Genomic DNA, 16715 nt, shown 5'->3' on the forward strand with positions numbered 1-16715 from the left:
GTTCTCTCTGAATTCCATAGCTTCGCTGTCAGGTACATTAACTGTGCTATCCACCTAGCCAGGTGGAGAATCTAGCAAACTGCATGCGCTGTTAAAAACAGGAGCTTCAGGCAATAGTTTAGGAGGGTGGAGGCATGAGGAGAGAAACAGAGAGTATATTTCAGCTTGTTTCCTTTTGTTTACTCCCCCTTAAATGTGTTTCAGTGTTAGACACTGCGTCCCGAATGGGACCCTATTCCCTATATAGTGCACTACTTCTACTGGTTCTGGTCAAAGGTAGTGCACTATATATGGAATAGAGTGACATTTGGGATGTATACGCCTCACAGGAAGAAACGTAGGTAATCATCTCGGCTCTTTCAGAAGATGGGGGACATGGTTTTCTTTTGGTTGTCTGATATTCTCCCAAAAAGAAAGTCCTCCAAGCTGGCTGCTTTTAGTAATAAAGCATTAATAACGTTTCGAGGACAATCACATAGGCCTAGAGGAGGCATACTGTATTTATATGTGTGTGTGTGTGTGTGTGTGTGGGGGGGGGGGGGGGGGGGGGCGCCTTGATTGCATTGAAATGAAATGTGATAAGTGCCATGAACCCCTATAAGCACCTCCATATGTTTTTGGTTAACTTTGAAGCTGACATTGAGCCTAACCTCAGAGGGAGCGTCCTAAATGACACCCTGTTCCCTTAAGAGTGCACTACTTTGACCAGGGCTCTGGTCAAAAGTAGTGCACAACATAGAGAATAGGGTGCCATTTGGGCCACAACCAGACTGTGACTGTGTGGCAGTGTTTGCATGACTGTTTGGATTTTGCTTGCAATGAAAATTTGGTCCGCTAATTTGGTCTGTGGTTTGACCGATGGGGTATGATTCTATTAGTGTACAATCCCTCCCATAAGGCTAATTGAGAATGGATTGCAGAAGTAATCATATTCAGATGAGGAGAGAGACCGCAGGAAGCAGATCTAAGAATGGTTGTATGCCAAAGGTTAAGGGAATTATATGGATTTTGTAATGTATGTTTTCAGACAGGGACCAGACACAAAATTGTCTGAGGCAATATCGACAATGATATAGTAACTATAGCACAGTCAATCACCACAAAATAAAAATCATAAGAAACTATAATGACTACATGTTGCAATTAGCATGTTGCGGTCTCTCACGACAGACTGTTGAGATGACCAGCATACACGGCACATTTGATTCTGGGTCCCCGAGATTATGTAGCAATAAATACAACAACACTTGACTTAATGCTGGAGAATACTATTGTATGGTACTATAATGCTTGTCATCAAAAAAATACAAAAAGTGTCTCTGTTGCAGTGTTTCTCTTCAGGTTTACTATTAGATTTGCCTAGATTCATCCCCTTGACCAATCTCCTGGTAGAGTGTGGGTGTATCTCAGTATGCATTCTGCACAGCAGTGACGGCCTCCTTGCACAGGGGGTCCAGTTTCCCATCTCCCCCTGTGGAAGGCAGAATAAAGGACTGTTACTCTATAAACACAATGTACTCAATGCCATTGTGACATCATAATCAGTGACTTGGACAATCTGATTTATCAGAACACGCTATGAAGATGGCTTCATATAGACGGCTCTAGAAGAGTGGTTTTCAACCTTTTCTTGCCCAGAGACCCCCTCCCAGGCAAATTGGCGACCCAGGGATCCCCATCATACGTTAGCAATTTTTTTTTGTCACGTTAGGTGAATGATAATGTAAAGGACAAGTAATCGACATTTTAAAATTAATAGATTTGGTAGATAGTTTTTCATTATTTTGAAGTATGAGGACACCCATTCAAATTAGTGGCTTCGACTATTTCAGCCAGTCGTTGCTGACAGGTGTATAAAATTGAGCACACGGCCATGCAATCTCCATAGACAAACAATGGCAGTAGAATGGCCTTACTGAAAAGCTGACTTTCAACGTGCCACATTTCCATCAAGTCAGTTTGTCAAATGTCTGCCCTGCTAGACCTGCCCCGGTCAACTGTAAGTGTTGTTATTGTGAAGTGTAAACGTCTAGGAACAACAATGGCTCAGCTGCGAAGTGGTAGGCCACACAAGCTTACAGAACAGGACAGCTGAGTGCTGAAGCGCATAGCATGTAAAAATGGCCTGTCCTCGGTTGCAACACTCACTGAGTTCTAACCGCCTCTGGAAGCAACGTCAGCACAAGAACTGCTCGTCAGGAGCTTCATGAAATGGGTTTCTCTCATGGTTTCTCATGTCTTATTCAGTTTCTTGTTTTTCTTTGTGCCTTTTGTAAATGAGCAACGAGGTGTCACCATTAGATTATTTTTCTAGTCATGTTTTTTAGTATGCAGCCGCACACAGGCCTAAGATCACCATGCGCAATGCCAAGCATCGGCTGGAGTGGTGTAAAGCTTGCCGCCATTGGACTCTTGAGCAGTGGAAACGCTTTCTTTGGAGTGATGAATCACGCTTCACCATCTGGAAGTCTGACGGGAACAAATCTGGGTTTGGCGGATGCCAGGAGAATGCTACCTGCCCCAATGCATAGTGCCAACTGTAAAGTTTGGTGGAGGAATAATTGTCTGGGGCTGTTTGTCATGGTTTGGGTTAGGCCCCTTAGTTCCAGTGAACAGAAATCCTAACGATACAGCATACAATGACATTCTAAATGATTCTGTGCTTCCAACTTTGTGGCAACAGTTTGGGGAAGGCCTTTTCCTGTGTCAGCATGAAAATGCCCCCATGCACAAAGCGAGGTCCATACAGAAATAGTTTGTCGAGATCGGTGTGGAAGAACTTGACTGGCCTGCAAAGAGCCCTGACCTCAACCCCATCGAAGACCTTTGGGATGAATTGGAATGCTGATTGCGAGCCAGGCTTAATCGCCCAACAGCAGTGTTGTAATGATGTGCGCTGAGAGTCAGGAGGGAAATTCAGGGAGTGAGTGTTTTAATAAATGAACACAACACAAAAATAAGAAACACAAACAATGTACAGAACTGACACAGGAACAGAAACAATAACGCCTGGGGAAGGACCTAAGGGAGAGACATATATAGGGAAGGTAATCAAGGGAGGTGATGGAGTCCAGGTGAGTCTGATGACGCGTAACAATTGTGACAGGTGTGCGCCATAACGAGCAGCCTGGTGACCTAGAGGCCGGAGAGGGAGCACACGTGACAAGTGCCCAACCTCACTAATACTCTTATGACTGAATGTAAGCAAGTCCACACAGAAATGTTTCAACATCTAGTGGAAAGCCTTCCCAGAAGAGCGGAGGCTGTTATAGCATCAAAGGGGGGACCAACTCCATATTAATGCCCATGATTTTGGAATGAGATGTTCGACGAGCAGGTGTCCACACACTTTTGGTCATGTAGTGTATGTAATTTTCTTAACCCATCTAGTGACTAAATAACAGCATAGGTTTCAAGTATCATGCTAGCTAGTCTTGGGTGTACGCCTAGGAGAAGTTACATGAGAGACGGGTGGGACGAAAGTAACACAATGTAAACTGATGACCTGGAATAAAATAAAATACGTTTTAAGCACAGGTCATTGTCTCCTCCAGCTCATATTGCTTTTATAATGTTAGCAAAATATCAACAAGTGACTGAATGTTTGAAAATGATATATGACATCATTAGAATTATGCCTTAATCAATTGGCTTGATGGATCAGCTTCTCACATAAGCTTTTATCAACAGGTTAGTGGTTAAAAATATATATCTTTATGATTCTGGGGGTCAATAACCTTGCATCAAGCCATGGACATTTAACATTTACATTTAAGTCATTTAGCAGACGCTCTTATCCAGAGCGACTTACAAATTGGAAAGTTCATACATATTCATCCTGGTCCCCCCGTGGGAATTGAACCCTGGTCCCCCCGTGGGAAATGAACCCACAACCCTGGCGTTGCAAGCGCCATGCTCTACCAACTGAGCCACACGGGACCACGTGTTAGCCTAGCATTGTAGCTAGCTGTCCCCCCATCCTCCTGTTAGCCTAGTGCTGGGGCTAGCTGTCCCCCCATCCTCCTGTTAATGGTCCGTTAGCAGTGCTGAGGGTGGTGCTGTAGAATGCTCTCCTCTCTCTCTGTAGACACGCAGGATGGCCTCACACATAAACCGGAACTGACACGTGGTCTGGATCATCATGGCCCTCTGGTCTCGGAGCGTCCTGATGATGTCCAGAGGGAACACAGGTCGACCGCTCTCCAACAGCGACAACGCCGTCTCCATGGTAATGAGAACACCTGTACGCCCAATCCCTGCGAGTGCACCATAAGTGGTGTGTCTCCTGTCCTCCTCTCTCTAACAGAGGTGATGAACAGCAGGAAGTCTGAGGGGTCATCAGGTACACCATGGTCTGGCCATGCTACATACTGCAGGTGGGTCACCGAACGCTCCTCTCCCAGCTGTGTGTGTGTTAGGGTGAATTGGCGTGTGACATAGGCCAGGTTGCATTCCTCAGAGTGGCAGCTGACCCTCAGGTACCCATAATCCCTCACTTCAGGAGGGTGTGGCCAGTACTGGTGGCACTTAGTCCGTCCTCTCTCGGTGAGTGTGGTGAGCATGATGATGGTGTGTGTGTGTTGCTCCCACACACTCTGCCAGAAGTGAGTGCAGGTCTGAGGCAGCGGTCCTTGAGCTGCAATGTAGCGCAGACACACACCAGACCCTGGGGACACCACCGTGATGTGGCTTGCATTGATGTAGTCCTCTTGGTCCAGAAGTACCACTCTGGAGACGTCGTAGGGCAGCACGTCCTTGTATCTGTTCTTGTCTGTGTTCTCAGGGAGACGAGCGCAGGCTACTGACAGGCCAGGCTTCCTCATGTACAGGTTCTCGAAGTGGAAGGTGAGAGTGCCTGTCTGGATCCCCCTCTCCAGTTGTTTCATGGACTCTTCAAGTGTCTGGCCTTGTTCTGATTGGCCAGGCAGAAGCAGTGGATCACCGTGTAATTGGCCAGTCAGAGACAGGGCAGAGGGAAACTGCAGCAGGGGGGCCACACGCCCTGGACCTTTGCGTCGTATAAGCAGAGCCAGTTCTCTGGAGTGGGACTCTCTGCTGGCTCTTATAAACATGACCACCTGGTCATGCGTGTGTTCAGAGATGTCACGACCGTTGATCAGCACGACCTGGTCACCTTCCAACAACCTTGGCTCAACCCGCCCCGCAGGGGAGTCAGGGTTGACCTGGGATATGGCCAGGGACATCTTCTGGTCCACGCCACCTTTGACATTGAAACCAAACTTTCCATCGTGATCAGGAGCGAGACGCACCAATAGCAGGTCGCCATCCCCCAGAGCACGCTTGTCCCGGTAGTGAGAGGTGTCCTTAATGTCTTCCTCTCCTGTGCCGATGTCATCAACCTGCGACCATCCGCCTCCTTGGCTGTGAGTGCCAGAAACACTGTGTGTAGGCGGAAATGTGATAAGCATGATGAGTTTGCCTTTTTAGAAGAGAATAAAGACATTTATTCTATCAAGGCACGAGGAGCGTGGTACAACTGGAGCATAGCAAGACTAGTAATTGAAAATCCTCTACCACATTCTCACTAAAGTGCGATTAGAAAAGTATGCTTAATATAGCTATTATGTGATCCATTTTAGTCCGATTAATATTGTAAGTCTAACTATTGTGGTTTCGCAACATTGCGATGTTGACGCATGGTTCATTGTCCTAAATGTCGAACCTATAGCATTACTTATTCAAATCGGCACAAACACGAACTTATGGCTGGTAGTACATTGGTTGAAATTAACGAGCGTTACAACCCAGAAACATGGAGATGAGACAAATATTGTGCACTTCTCGCCAGCTGTTACTTCTGTCCCAAGGCTGTGTTACTCCCGCCCCGCCGGCAAGTACAAAATTAACATTGCGGTAGTTTTGTTGTCGGTCTATTTACCATACCATCTATTTACCATAGAAATGAAATTACATTTGCTAATGGTAGAGGACACAGAAGTTGTTTGTCGTACAATATGGTGTCTCTAGCTCTATCGATCTCAGAGTAATTAGAAACAAAAAGCGTTACTTTCGTCACAGTGCTCCCCTATGTGTAATTGGCAGTTGAGAAATAAAGTTGACATCATTAGAAATAAGATATTGTCCTATTTCCTACTGTAGGTTTGTAATTCAAAATGTGTTTATTGTGTTATTGCTAGCAATATTCATAAAAAAAATGTATCCACTTTTTTGTTGCTGTTTTGATATATTTTCGCGGACCCCTAGAGGGGTGGCAGACTCCAGGTTGAATACCCCTGCTCTAGAATTCGTTTTTTTTTTTTTACAGATGAGGTCACAATCAGAGAGTGGACAAGGGTTAAATCCATGTGCATTCAGTTACAGTATGCTTACCTCACTCTGTGAAAACGATACATGTCATAATTGACCACAGGTAAGATTCTGTACAATTTGACAGAGTAATCTACAGTATCTACATTGAATTTACCAAACTCCAGCTGTTTTATGCTGCATGTATAGACACATTCTCCATTGACCACAAGTTCCAACTTGTTCCAATCAGACATTTTCTCCAAGACACTTTGATGTCCATTCTCTTTCAATGCAGCTAGGAAAGTTAGAAGACATGGATAAGTGACATTATCGGGAAAACTAAAAAGGTAGGCTACTAACTGCTCACTTATATAAAACTAAAACGCACTTTAAAAATGCACACAAGCCACTTTATGACGCTGCAATAGGCACACTTATTTGAATGTAGCCAAGGATTATATCTACCTTGGAGGCCAATCAGACGAAACGTTCTGTGGTCCACGATGCCACACGATTTATAAGGACCGTAGCGCACGATAACTACTGCATTTTGAGGCATTGTAACTATTGCTGATAACGCCTATTACCAACTAAACCTCTTCTATGTCCTGGATTAATTGCTGGACTGTGTTACGCACAGCAGTGTCCCTAACAACGGGGCGCGACCGTCATCTCCAAGGAAGTAATTTGCTGGTTTGGTGTGACGTCACTGTGAAGCCCTTTTGTGGAGAAGTCACCGCTCAATGTAATGCCGCGTTTATTAACTAGTCAAAACTAGGAAACTCTGAAATTGTAGACTTGTTAACTGGTTGTAGTTAAGCACATGCCGCATTCATTCAGTTAGCAAGTCGGAAATGTACGAGTTTCCTAGATAAGACTAGCACATGAACGCGGCATAACACATGCTGCCTGCAAGATACAGTATGAGTTATAAAATCATAGTTTAGTTTACGCGCAGACCGCAGAGTTTAACGCATTTATGACAGCATAGTGGCTGTACGTCATAACCAACAACATTATCAGCATATGAATGTTGCGGTCCTCTTTTGAAATACCCTTTACTGAGTCTTTGGTTAAACCTTTCAATTTGGTTGAATTACCTTATGTCATGTTATGTATGGTAAAGTGATTACATTTTACACTGAAGAGGTTTTTGCGTTTACAGGTGCTACATTTCCCTGTGGTACTAAAGTAATCTATGGGCCATATGTTACCCTGCAAGCTCAGACACTTAAATTATAAAGGTGCTCTGGTCACACCTCAACACGGAACACACCACACCCCCAAACACCTCCTGCTCTAGCCATAGGAGCGAATGACATCACCGCCCAGGCAGTCTTTTGAGTTGACTTTGGGTTTGTCTGTGGGTGAGGCAGGCAACTGCATCATGAGATAACTTTTGAGGGATGCTGCTTGTCCTGAGATTGAATTGATTGAATACCATGTAATTGGAGACCTTTGACTCAATTTTATGAATAAGCAAAGTCACGCAGTGACTAAACACACCGAGGCATAAATCTTACACACATAGGCCTATATGAGTCACACACAACCCCCATGTGCATGATCATCACACACACACACACACACACACACACACACACACACACACACACACACACACACACACACACACACACACACACACACACACACACACACACACACACACACACAAGCATTTGTCATCATCTAAGAGACCAAGGGGAGGAAGAGGGTTTTACACTCCAGCTTTCCAGCTTTCATCATTGTGGAATTTAGCATTCACAGCCTGTTCCAAAGGGCCTGTATTCTGTTCCCATGACTCTAGAACACATGACAGTGAGGGTGAATGTCTCCTGTGATTAGATTTGTTCTGAACACAGACGATCACTCGGATTCTCTTTAAAATGAAGTCACATTTATGATTCTACAAATCACAACACAGCAAAACGATCACATTTTGTAAATATGTTGCTGATTTTGTTTTTCAGATTGAGGAACCTCTAATGCTAGTCTTCCCTATTCATTCTCTAAAATCATTTGTATCTAATAAAATATTTCACTGATAAGCATAGGGAAGTGCAGGTAAATAAACCTATTAAAAGTGACACGTAATTTCCTTACTCAACCCAGTTAATCTCTAAAATCTTTTCACAATGTGCTCCACACATCTTTAGTGTTTAATCAGATCATGGAAAGACCTTCCTAAATCACCATCCACTTGATTCTGTAGCATCAACATAATCTGGGTAAAAGCTGCCTCTGGAAATAACAATGATCTGTCTAGATTCTCTCTCTCCTCTCTCTGTCTCTGTCTTCTGTCTGCCCTCTCTCTCTCTCTCTCTCCGCCCTCTCGCTCTGCCCTCTCTCTCTCTCTAAGGGCTTTATTGGCATGGGAAACATGCTTACATTGCCAAAGCAAGTTAAATAGATAATAAACAAAAGTGAAATAAACAATAAAAATGAACTGTAAACATTACACTAACAGAAGTTCCAAAGAATAAAGACATTTCAAATGTCATATTATATATATATATATATATATATATATATATATATATATATATATATATATATATATATATACACAGTGTTGTAATGATGAGCAAATAGTTAAAGTACAAAAGGGAAAATAAATAAACATAAATGTAGGTTGTATTTACAATGGTGTTTGTTCTTCACTGGTTTCCCTTTTCTTGTGGCAACAGGTTACAAATCTTGCTGCTGGAATTCACACTGTGGTATTTTACCCAATAGATATGTTTATCAAAAATGGATTTGTTTTCGAATTCTTTCATACATTTGGCAGGAGGCTAGGAAGTGCAGCTCAGTTTCCACCTCATTTTGTTGGCAGTGTGCACATAGCCTGTCTTTTCTTGAGAGCCAGGTCTGTCTTCAGCTGCCTTTCTCAATAGCAAGGCTATGCTCACTGAGTCTGTACATAGTCAAATATTTCCTTAATTTTAGGTCAATCACAGTGGTCTGGTCAATGTTTTCCAATGTGTCAAGTAATTATCTTTTTTGTTTTCTCATGATTTGGTCGGGTCTAATTGTGTTGCTGTCCTGGGGCTCTGTGGGTTCTGTTTGTGTTTGTGAACAGAGCCCCAGGACCAGCTTGCTTAGGGGGCTCTTCTCCAGGTTAATTTCTCTGTAGGTAATGGCTTTGTTATGGAAGGTTTTTCCCAAACCCTTTTAGGTGTTTGTAGAATTTAACGTCTTTTTTTGGATTTTGAAAATTACCGGGCTATCGGCCTAATTCTGCCCTGTATGCATTATTTGGTGTTTTACATTGTACAGTACACAGAGGATAGTTTTGCAGAAATCTGCATGCAGTCTCAATTTGGTGTTTGTCCCATTTTGTGAATTTCTTGGTTGGTGAATGGACCCCAGACATCACAACCATAAAGGGCAATGGGTTCTATAACTGATTCAAGTATTTTTTGCCAGATCCTAATTGGTATGTCAAATTATGTGTTCCTTTTGATGGCATACAAGGCCTTTCTTGGGTTGTCTCTCAGATCGTTCACAGCTTTTGTGTAAGTTACCTGTGGCACTGATGTTTAGGCAGAGGTATGCATAGTCTTTTGTGTGCTCTAGGGCAACTGTGTCTAGATGGAATTTATATTCGTGGTCCTGGCAACTGGACCTTTTTTGGAACACCATTATTTTTGTCTTACTGAGATTTACTGTCAGGGCCCAGCTCTGACAGAATCTGTGCAGAAGATCTAGGTGCTGCTGTAGGCCCTCCATGGTTGGGAACAGAAGCACCAGATCATCAGCAAACAGTAGACCTTTGACTTCAGATTCTAGTAGGGTGAGACCGGGTGCTGCAGACTGCTCTTGTGCCCTCGCCAATTTGTTGATATATATGTTGAAGAGGGTGGGGCTTAAGCTGCATCCCTGTCTCATCCCCCGGACCCGTGGAAAGAAATGTGTGTTCTTTGCCAATTTTAACCACACACTTTTTTGTTGTTTGTGTACATGGATTTTATAATGTCGTATGTTTTTCCCCCAACACCACTTTCCATCAATTTGTATAGCAGGCCCTCATACCAAATTGAGTTAAAAGCTTTTTTGAAAACAACAAAGCATGAGAAGACTTTGCCTTTGTTTTGGCTTGTTTGTTTGTCAATCAGGGTGTGCAGGGTGAGTAGGTGGTCTGTCGTACGGTAATTTGGTAAAAAGCCAATTTGACCTTTGCTCATTACATTGTTTTCGCTGAGGAAATGTAGAGTCTGCTGTTAATGATAATGCAGAGGATTTTTCCAATGTTGCTGTTGACACATATCCCACTGTAGTTATTGGGGTCAAATTTGTCTCCACTTTTGTGGATTGGGATCAGTCCTTGGTTCCAAATATTGGGGAAGATGCCAGAGCTGAGGATGTTAAAGAGTTTAAGTATAGCCAATTGGAATTTGTGGTCTGTATATTTTATAATTTCATTTAGGATACCATCAACCCCATAGGCCTTTTTGGGTTGTATATTGTCCTGTAGTTCATTCAATGTAATTGGAGAATCTAGAGGGTTCTGGTAGTCTTTAATAGTTGATTCTAATATTTGTATTTGATCATGTACATGTTTTTGCTGTTTGTTCTTTATTATAGAGCCAAAAAGATTGGAGAAGTGGTTTATCGATACATCTCCGTTTTGGATAGATATCTCTTCGTGTTGTTGTTTGTTTAGAGTTCTCCAATTTTCCTAGAAGTGGTTAGATTCGATGGATTCTTCAATTACATTGAGCTGATTTCTGACGTGCTGTTCCTTCTTTTTCTGTATTGTATTTCTGTATTGTTTTAGTGATTCACCATAGTGAAGGCATAGGCTCAGGTTTTCTGGGTCTTTATGTTTTGGGTTGGATAGGTTTCTCAAATTCTTTCTTAGGTTTTTGCATTCTTCATCAAACCATTAGTCATTGTTATTCATTTTCTTAGGTTGTCTGCTTGAAATTTTTAGATTTGATAGGGAAGCTGAGAGGTCAAATATACTGTTTAGGTTTTCTACTGCCAAGTTTACACCTTCACTATTATACTGAAACATTTTGTCCAGGAAATTGTCTAGAAAGGATTGGATTTGTTGTTGCCCAATTGTTTTTTGGTAGATTTCCACACTACTTTCCTTCCATCTATAGCATTTCTTAATATTATTCAGTTTTTTTGGCTTTGATGACTCATGACTGAGCATAGCTCTGTTCAAGTAGAGTGTGATGTTGCTGTGATCTGATAGGGGTGTCAGTGGACTGACTGTGAACGCTCTAAGAGACTCTGGGTTGAGGTCAGTGATAAAGTAGTTTACAGTACTACTGCCAAGAGATGAGCTATATGTGTACCTACCATAGGAGTCCCCTCGAAGCCAACCATTGACTATGTACATACCCAGAGTCCAACAGAGCTGCAGGAGTTGTGACCCATTTTTGTTGGTTATGTTGTCGTAGTTGTGTCTAGGGGGGCATATTGGGGAGCAAATGCTGTCACCTCTAGGTAGGTGTTTGTCCCCCTGTGTGCTGAGGGTGTCAGGTTCTTGTCCAGTTCTGGCATTTAGGTCGCCACAGACTAGTACATATCCCTGGGCCTGGAAATTGTTGATCTCCCCCTCTAGGATGGAGAAGCTGTCATCGTTAAAGTATGGGGATTCTATTGGGGGGATATAGGTAGCACACGAGGGCATTTTTCTCTGTAGAGATAATTTCCTTATTAATTTCTAGCCAGATGTAAAATGTTCCTGTTTTTATTAATTTAATAGAGTGGATTAGGTCTGCACTATACCAAATTAGCATACCCCATGAGTCTCTTCCCTGTTTCACATCAGGTAGTTTGGTGGATGGGACTTCCAGCTCTCTGTAGCCTAGAGGGCAACCAGTGGGTCTGTCTCCTTTATGCCATGTTTCTTGTATGATGACAATGTCTGTATTTTCAATTTCTTTGATGAAGTCTAGGTTGCTGCTCTTTAGGCCAAAGGCAGATGACCTCAGACCTTGTATATTCCAGGATGAGATAGTAAAAGCTTTGTGTTCCATAGTGTCTAGTGTTGTTTTTGTGTGGTTTAGGCCCGGACCATCACAGTAGGTTGGAGCAGAACATGTTGAGCATCTGATACATACCTCTTAGGTCGCAGGATGGAGCTTGGGTGGGTGTAATAGTGGGGGTTAGGCCTGTTGCTCTGCTCACGGCCTGGGCATATGTCCTGCTGTTATGTTGAGGTTCTTGCCGCAGGGGCGGGGAGCATGGGGTGGGCAGAAGGGGCTTAGGTCTGAAATGTGGAGGCCTACAGTTGAAGTCGGAAGTTTATATCAATCAATCAATCAAATTTATTTATAAAGCACTTCTTACATCAGCTGATGTCACAAAGTGCTGTACAGAAACCCAGCCTTAAACCCCAAACAGCAAGCAATGCAGGTGTAGAAGCACGGTGGCTAGGAAAAACTCCCTAGAAAGGCCAGAACCTAGGAAGAACCCTAGAGAGGAACCAGGCTATGAGGGGTGGCCAGTCCTCTTCTGCCTGTGCCGGGTGGAGATTATAACAGAACATGGCCAAGATGTTCAAATGTTCATAGATGACCAGCAGGGACAAATAATAATAATCACAGTGGTTGTCGAGGGTGCAACAGGTCAGCACCTCAGGAGTAAATGTCAGTTGGCTTTTCATAGCCGATCATTCAGAGTATCTCTACTGCTCCTGCTCTCTAGAGAGTTGAAAACAGCAGGTCTGGGACAGGTAGCATGTCCGGTGAACAGGTCAGGGTTCCATAGCCGCAGGCAGAACAGTTAAAACTGGAGCAGCAGCACGGCCAGGTGGACTGGGGACAGCAATGAGTCATCAGGCCAGGTAGTCCTGAGGCAAGGTCCAGGGCTTAGGTCCTCCGAGAGAGAGAGAAAGAAAGAAAGAAAGAAAGAGAGAAAAAGAGAGAAAGAAAGAGAAAAATAGAGAGCATTCACACAGGACACCGGATAAGACAGGAGAAATACTCCAGATATAACAGACTGACCCTAGCCCCCCCTACACATAAACTACTGCAGCATAAATAGTGGAGCCTGAGACAGGAGGGGTCGGGAGACACTGTGGCCCCATCCGACGATACCCCCGGACAGGGCCAAACAGGCAGGATATAACATACATACACATACGTAGGTTGGAGTCATTAAATCTCATTTTTCAACCACTCCACAAATTTCTTGCTAACAAACTACAGTTCTGGCAAGTCGGTTAGGACATCTACTTTGTGCATGACGAAAGTAATTTTTCCAACAATTGTTTACAGACAGATTATTTGACTTATAATTCACTGTATCACCATTCCAGTGGGTCAGAAGTTTACATACACTAAATGTCACAACTTCACAAATAAGTCGGCTCTTCTCCTTATTCGGGCGGCGTTCGGCGGTCGACGTCACCGGTCTTCTAGCCATCCCTGCTCCACTTGTCATTGTTCCATTTGTTTTGTCTTGTTTCCCCGCACACCTGGTTTACATTCCCTAATCACACTACATATATAGTCCCTCTGTTTCCCCCATGTCTTTGTGTGGAATTGTTTTGTTACATGTTTCGTGTTACGCGCCAGGCTGTTTTTTCCCCGGGTGTTGAACCCAAGTGTGTTTAATTGTTTAACTTATGCATTATTGTGACTGTTGTCGCGCTTTGCACTTTTGCCATTTGGCTGGAGGTTTTTGACGCAGTTGCGTCTGTCTGTTGTTACTTCTGCCAATTTAAGTGTGCGCCTGATCACAACTCTCCGCTCTCCTGCACCTGACTTCTTACCAGTAGCGCACAACCTGATACTAAAGTGCCTTTAAACAGTTTGGTAAATTCCAGAAAATGATGTCAAGGCTTTAGAAGCTTCTGATAGTCTAATTGACATCATTTGAGTCAATTGGAGGTGTACCTGTGGATGTATTTCAAGGACTACCTTCAAACTCAGTGCCTCTTTGCTTGACATCATGGGAAAATCAAAAGAAATCAGCCAAGACCTCAGACAAAAAATTGTAGACCTCCACAAGCCTGGTTCATCCTTGGGAGCAATTTCCAAATGCCTGAAGGTACCACGTTCATCTGTACAAACAATAGTACGCAAGTATAAACACCATGGGACCACACAGCCATCATACCGCTCAGGAAGGAGACGTGTTCTGTCTCCTAGAGATGAATGTACTTTGGTGTGAAAAGTGCAAATCAATCCCAGAACAACAGCAAAGGACCTTGTGAAGATGCTGGAGGAAACAGGTACAAAAGTATCTATATCCACAGTAAAACGAGTCCTATATCGACATAACCTGAAAGGCCGCTCAGCAAGGAAGAAGCCACTGCTCCAGAACCGCCATAAAAAAGACATACTACGGTTTGCAACTTCACATGGGGACAAAGATCGTACTTTTTGGAGAAATGTCGTCTGGTCTGATGAAACAAAAATAGAACTGTTTGGCCATAATGAACATCGTTATGTTTGGAGGAAAAAGGGGGAGGCTTGCAAGCCGAAGAACACCATCCCAACCGTGAAGCACGGGGGTGGCAGCATCATGTTTTGACTGGTGCACTTCACAAAATAGATGGCATCATGAATAAGGAAAATGATGTGGCTATATTGAAGCAACATCTCAAGACATCAGTCAGGAAGTTAAAGCTTGGTCGCAAATGGGTCTTCCAAATGGACAATGACCCCAAGCATACTTTCAAAGTTGTGGCAAAATGGCTTAAGGACAACAAAGTCAAGGTATTGGAGTGGCCATTACAAAGCCCTGACCTCAATCCCATAGAAAATTTGTGGGCAGAACTGAAAAAGTGTGTGGGAGTAAGGAGGCCTACAAACCTGACTCAGTTACACCAGCACTGTCAGGAGGAATGGGCCAAAATTCACCCAACGTATTGTGGGAAGCTTATGGAAGGCTACCCAACACGTTTGACCCAAGTTAAACAATTTAAAGGCAATGCTACCAAATACCTATTGAGTGTTTGTAAACTTCTGACTCACTGGGAATGTGATAAAATAAATAAAAGCTGAAATAAATCATTCTCTCTACTATTATTTCACATTCTTAAAAAGAAGTGGTGATCCTAACTGACCTAAGACAGGGAATTTTTACTAGGATTAAATGTCAGGAATTGTGAAAAAACTGAGTTTAAATGTATTTGGCTAAGGTGTATGTAAACATCAAACTTCAACTGTATATAGGGTGTGGCCAGGGTTTGCTTGGGGTGGTCTTGGGTTTGGCTGGCGATGCTGTGGCCTCGGTGCAGGTCCTTCAGGAGGGGGTCTTGCAGGTCTGGGAGGTTTGTCCGTTGCTCTGTTGCGTCTGTCTGAGGTGCTAGGGCTACGGTTGAGGGTAACGTCCTTCACGGTCCTGGCAAAAGTTGGGATTGCTGCCTTGTAGAGGTGGACCTGGTCGTAAAGGCTGTTAAAATCCAGGGTGGAGTGGTGGGCCAGGTAGACATTAGGTTTTGAGGCACAGTCTCGCGAAATGCTTGCATTAACCCGCTGTATGGTGGCAGGGTGAAAGTATTTTCGTGGTAGCAGGGTGGAGATAACCACTTGTTCAATCACTCCATTGAGTGCTGTGGCCACCCTTTCATGCTGGGCCCTCAGGTAATTTGTGCCTGTGTGAATTATGATGTGGCTGGGGGACCCTAGTCTGTCCTCCGACAACAGCTCCAGGGCATGCCTAGTGCTTGGGCACCAGAGTTTAGCTACTTTCTGTTTGGGAAAAGTTTATCCTCTTGAATGTATTTGTCATTTGAGTCAATGAGGAGCACAATCTCTGGCTTTTGTGTATCCTTAGTGGATATGTGGGGGTTGTCAAGAGGGCTATCAGGGGAGCTGACAGGGGGCCTGTAAGGAGGGTGTGGTCTGTTGGGTTGGTGGGTCCTGTGTTGCTTGTCCCATTGTGGTGAGGTTGTGGTCGTGGCTGAGGTGGGCTGTTCTGCTGGCTGTGAAACTCTCCTGCCATCGTTGGGCTCAAGAGTTTTCACACCTCTCACTTCACACTTCAGTGCTAATTGAAGTTGCAGCCAGGTCAGTTTTGTCCTAGCTGTTTGGTAGCTTATGTAACCGATGTGTTATGGCTAGCTACTTAGCGGGGTGCGCGCTAATAGCGTTTCAATTGGTGACATCACTCGCTCTGAGACCTTGAAGTAGTTGTTCCCCTTGCTCTGCAAGGGCTGCGGCTTTTGTGGAGCGATGGGTAACGATGCTTCCAGGGTGACTGTCTGTGTGCAGAGGGTCCCTGGTTCGAGCCCAGGTAGGGGCGAGGAGAGGGACGGAAGCTATAATGTTACACTTAGTAGCCTTATTTCTTAAGATTTATTTAACAAAATTAACTAGAAAATATTTACTAAATAAACTAAAGTGAATTAAAAAAAATAATAATCAAAAAGTAACAAGAAAATTACACAACAATAACGCGGCTATATACAGGGGGTACTGGTACCGAGTCAAAGTCCTTTGTAGTAATTGTTCATTCAGGTAATTTTGTCCAAA

At 43.7% G+C, this 16715-nt stretch overlaps 1 protein-coding gene and 1 pseudogene across 1 annotated transcript; both read right to left on the reverse strand.

The window, feature by feature from the left end:
* Positions 1-1406: 1406 nt before the first annotated feature.
* c40h10orf53 (chromosome 40 C10orf53 homolog) lies at positions 1407-6829 on the reverse strand. Its single transcript, XM_038980122.1, has 3 exons — positions 6736-6829; positions 6446-6565; positions 1407-1471 (listed from the first exon to the last, which is right to left on the reverse strand). The coding sequence occupies exons 1-3, from the start codon at positions 6827-6829 to the stop codon at positions 1407-1409; spliced, it is 279 nt and encodes a 92-aa protein (XP_038836050.1).
* Positions 3846-5429, reverse strand: LOC120033157 (annotated as a pseudogene).
* Positions 6830-16715: the final 9886 nt, after the last annotated feature.

This window comes from Salvelinus namaycush, chromosome 40 (assembly GCF_016432855.1).
Source record: "Salvelinus namaycush isolate Seneca chromosome 40, SaNama_1.0, whole genome shotgun sequence".
In the NCBI taxonomy this organism is placed as follows: Eukaryota; Metazoa; Chordata; class Actinopteri; order Salmoniformes; family Salmonidae; genus Salvelinus; species Salvelinus namaycush.

Coding starts and splice junctions, on each gene's coding strand:
- c40h10orf53 (XM_038980122.1), bottom strand. CDS start 6,829: ATGCCTCAAAATGCAGTAGTTATCGTGCGCTACGGTCCTTATAAATCG. Junction 6,566..6,735: donor TCGTCTGATTGGCCTCCAAG/GTAGATATAATC, acceptor TAACTTTCCTAG/CTGCATTGAAAGAGAATGGA. Junction 1,472..6,445: donor CATAAAACAGCTGGAGTTTG/GTAAATTCAATG, acceptor TGCCTTCCACAG/GGGGAGATGGGAAACTGGAC.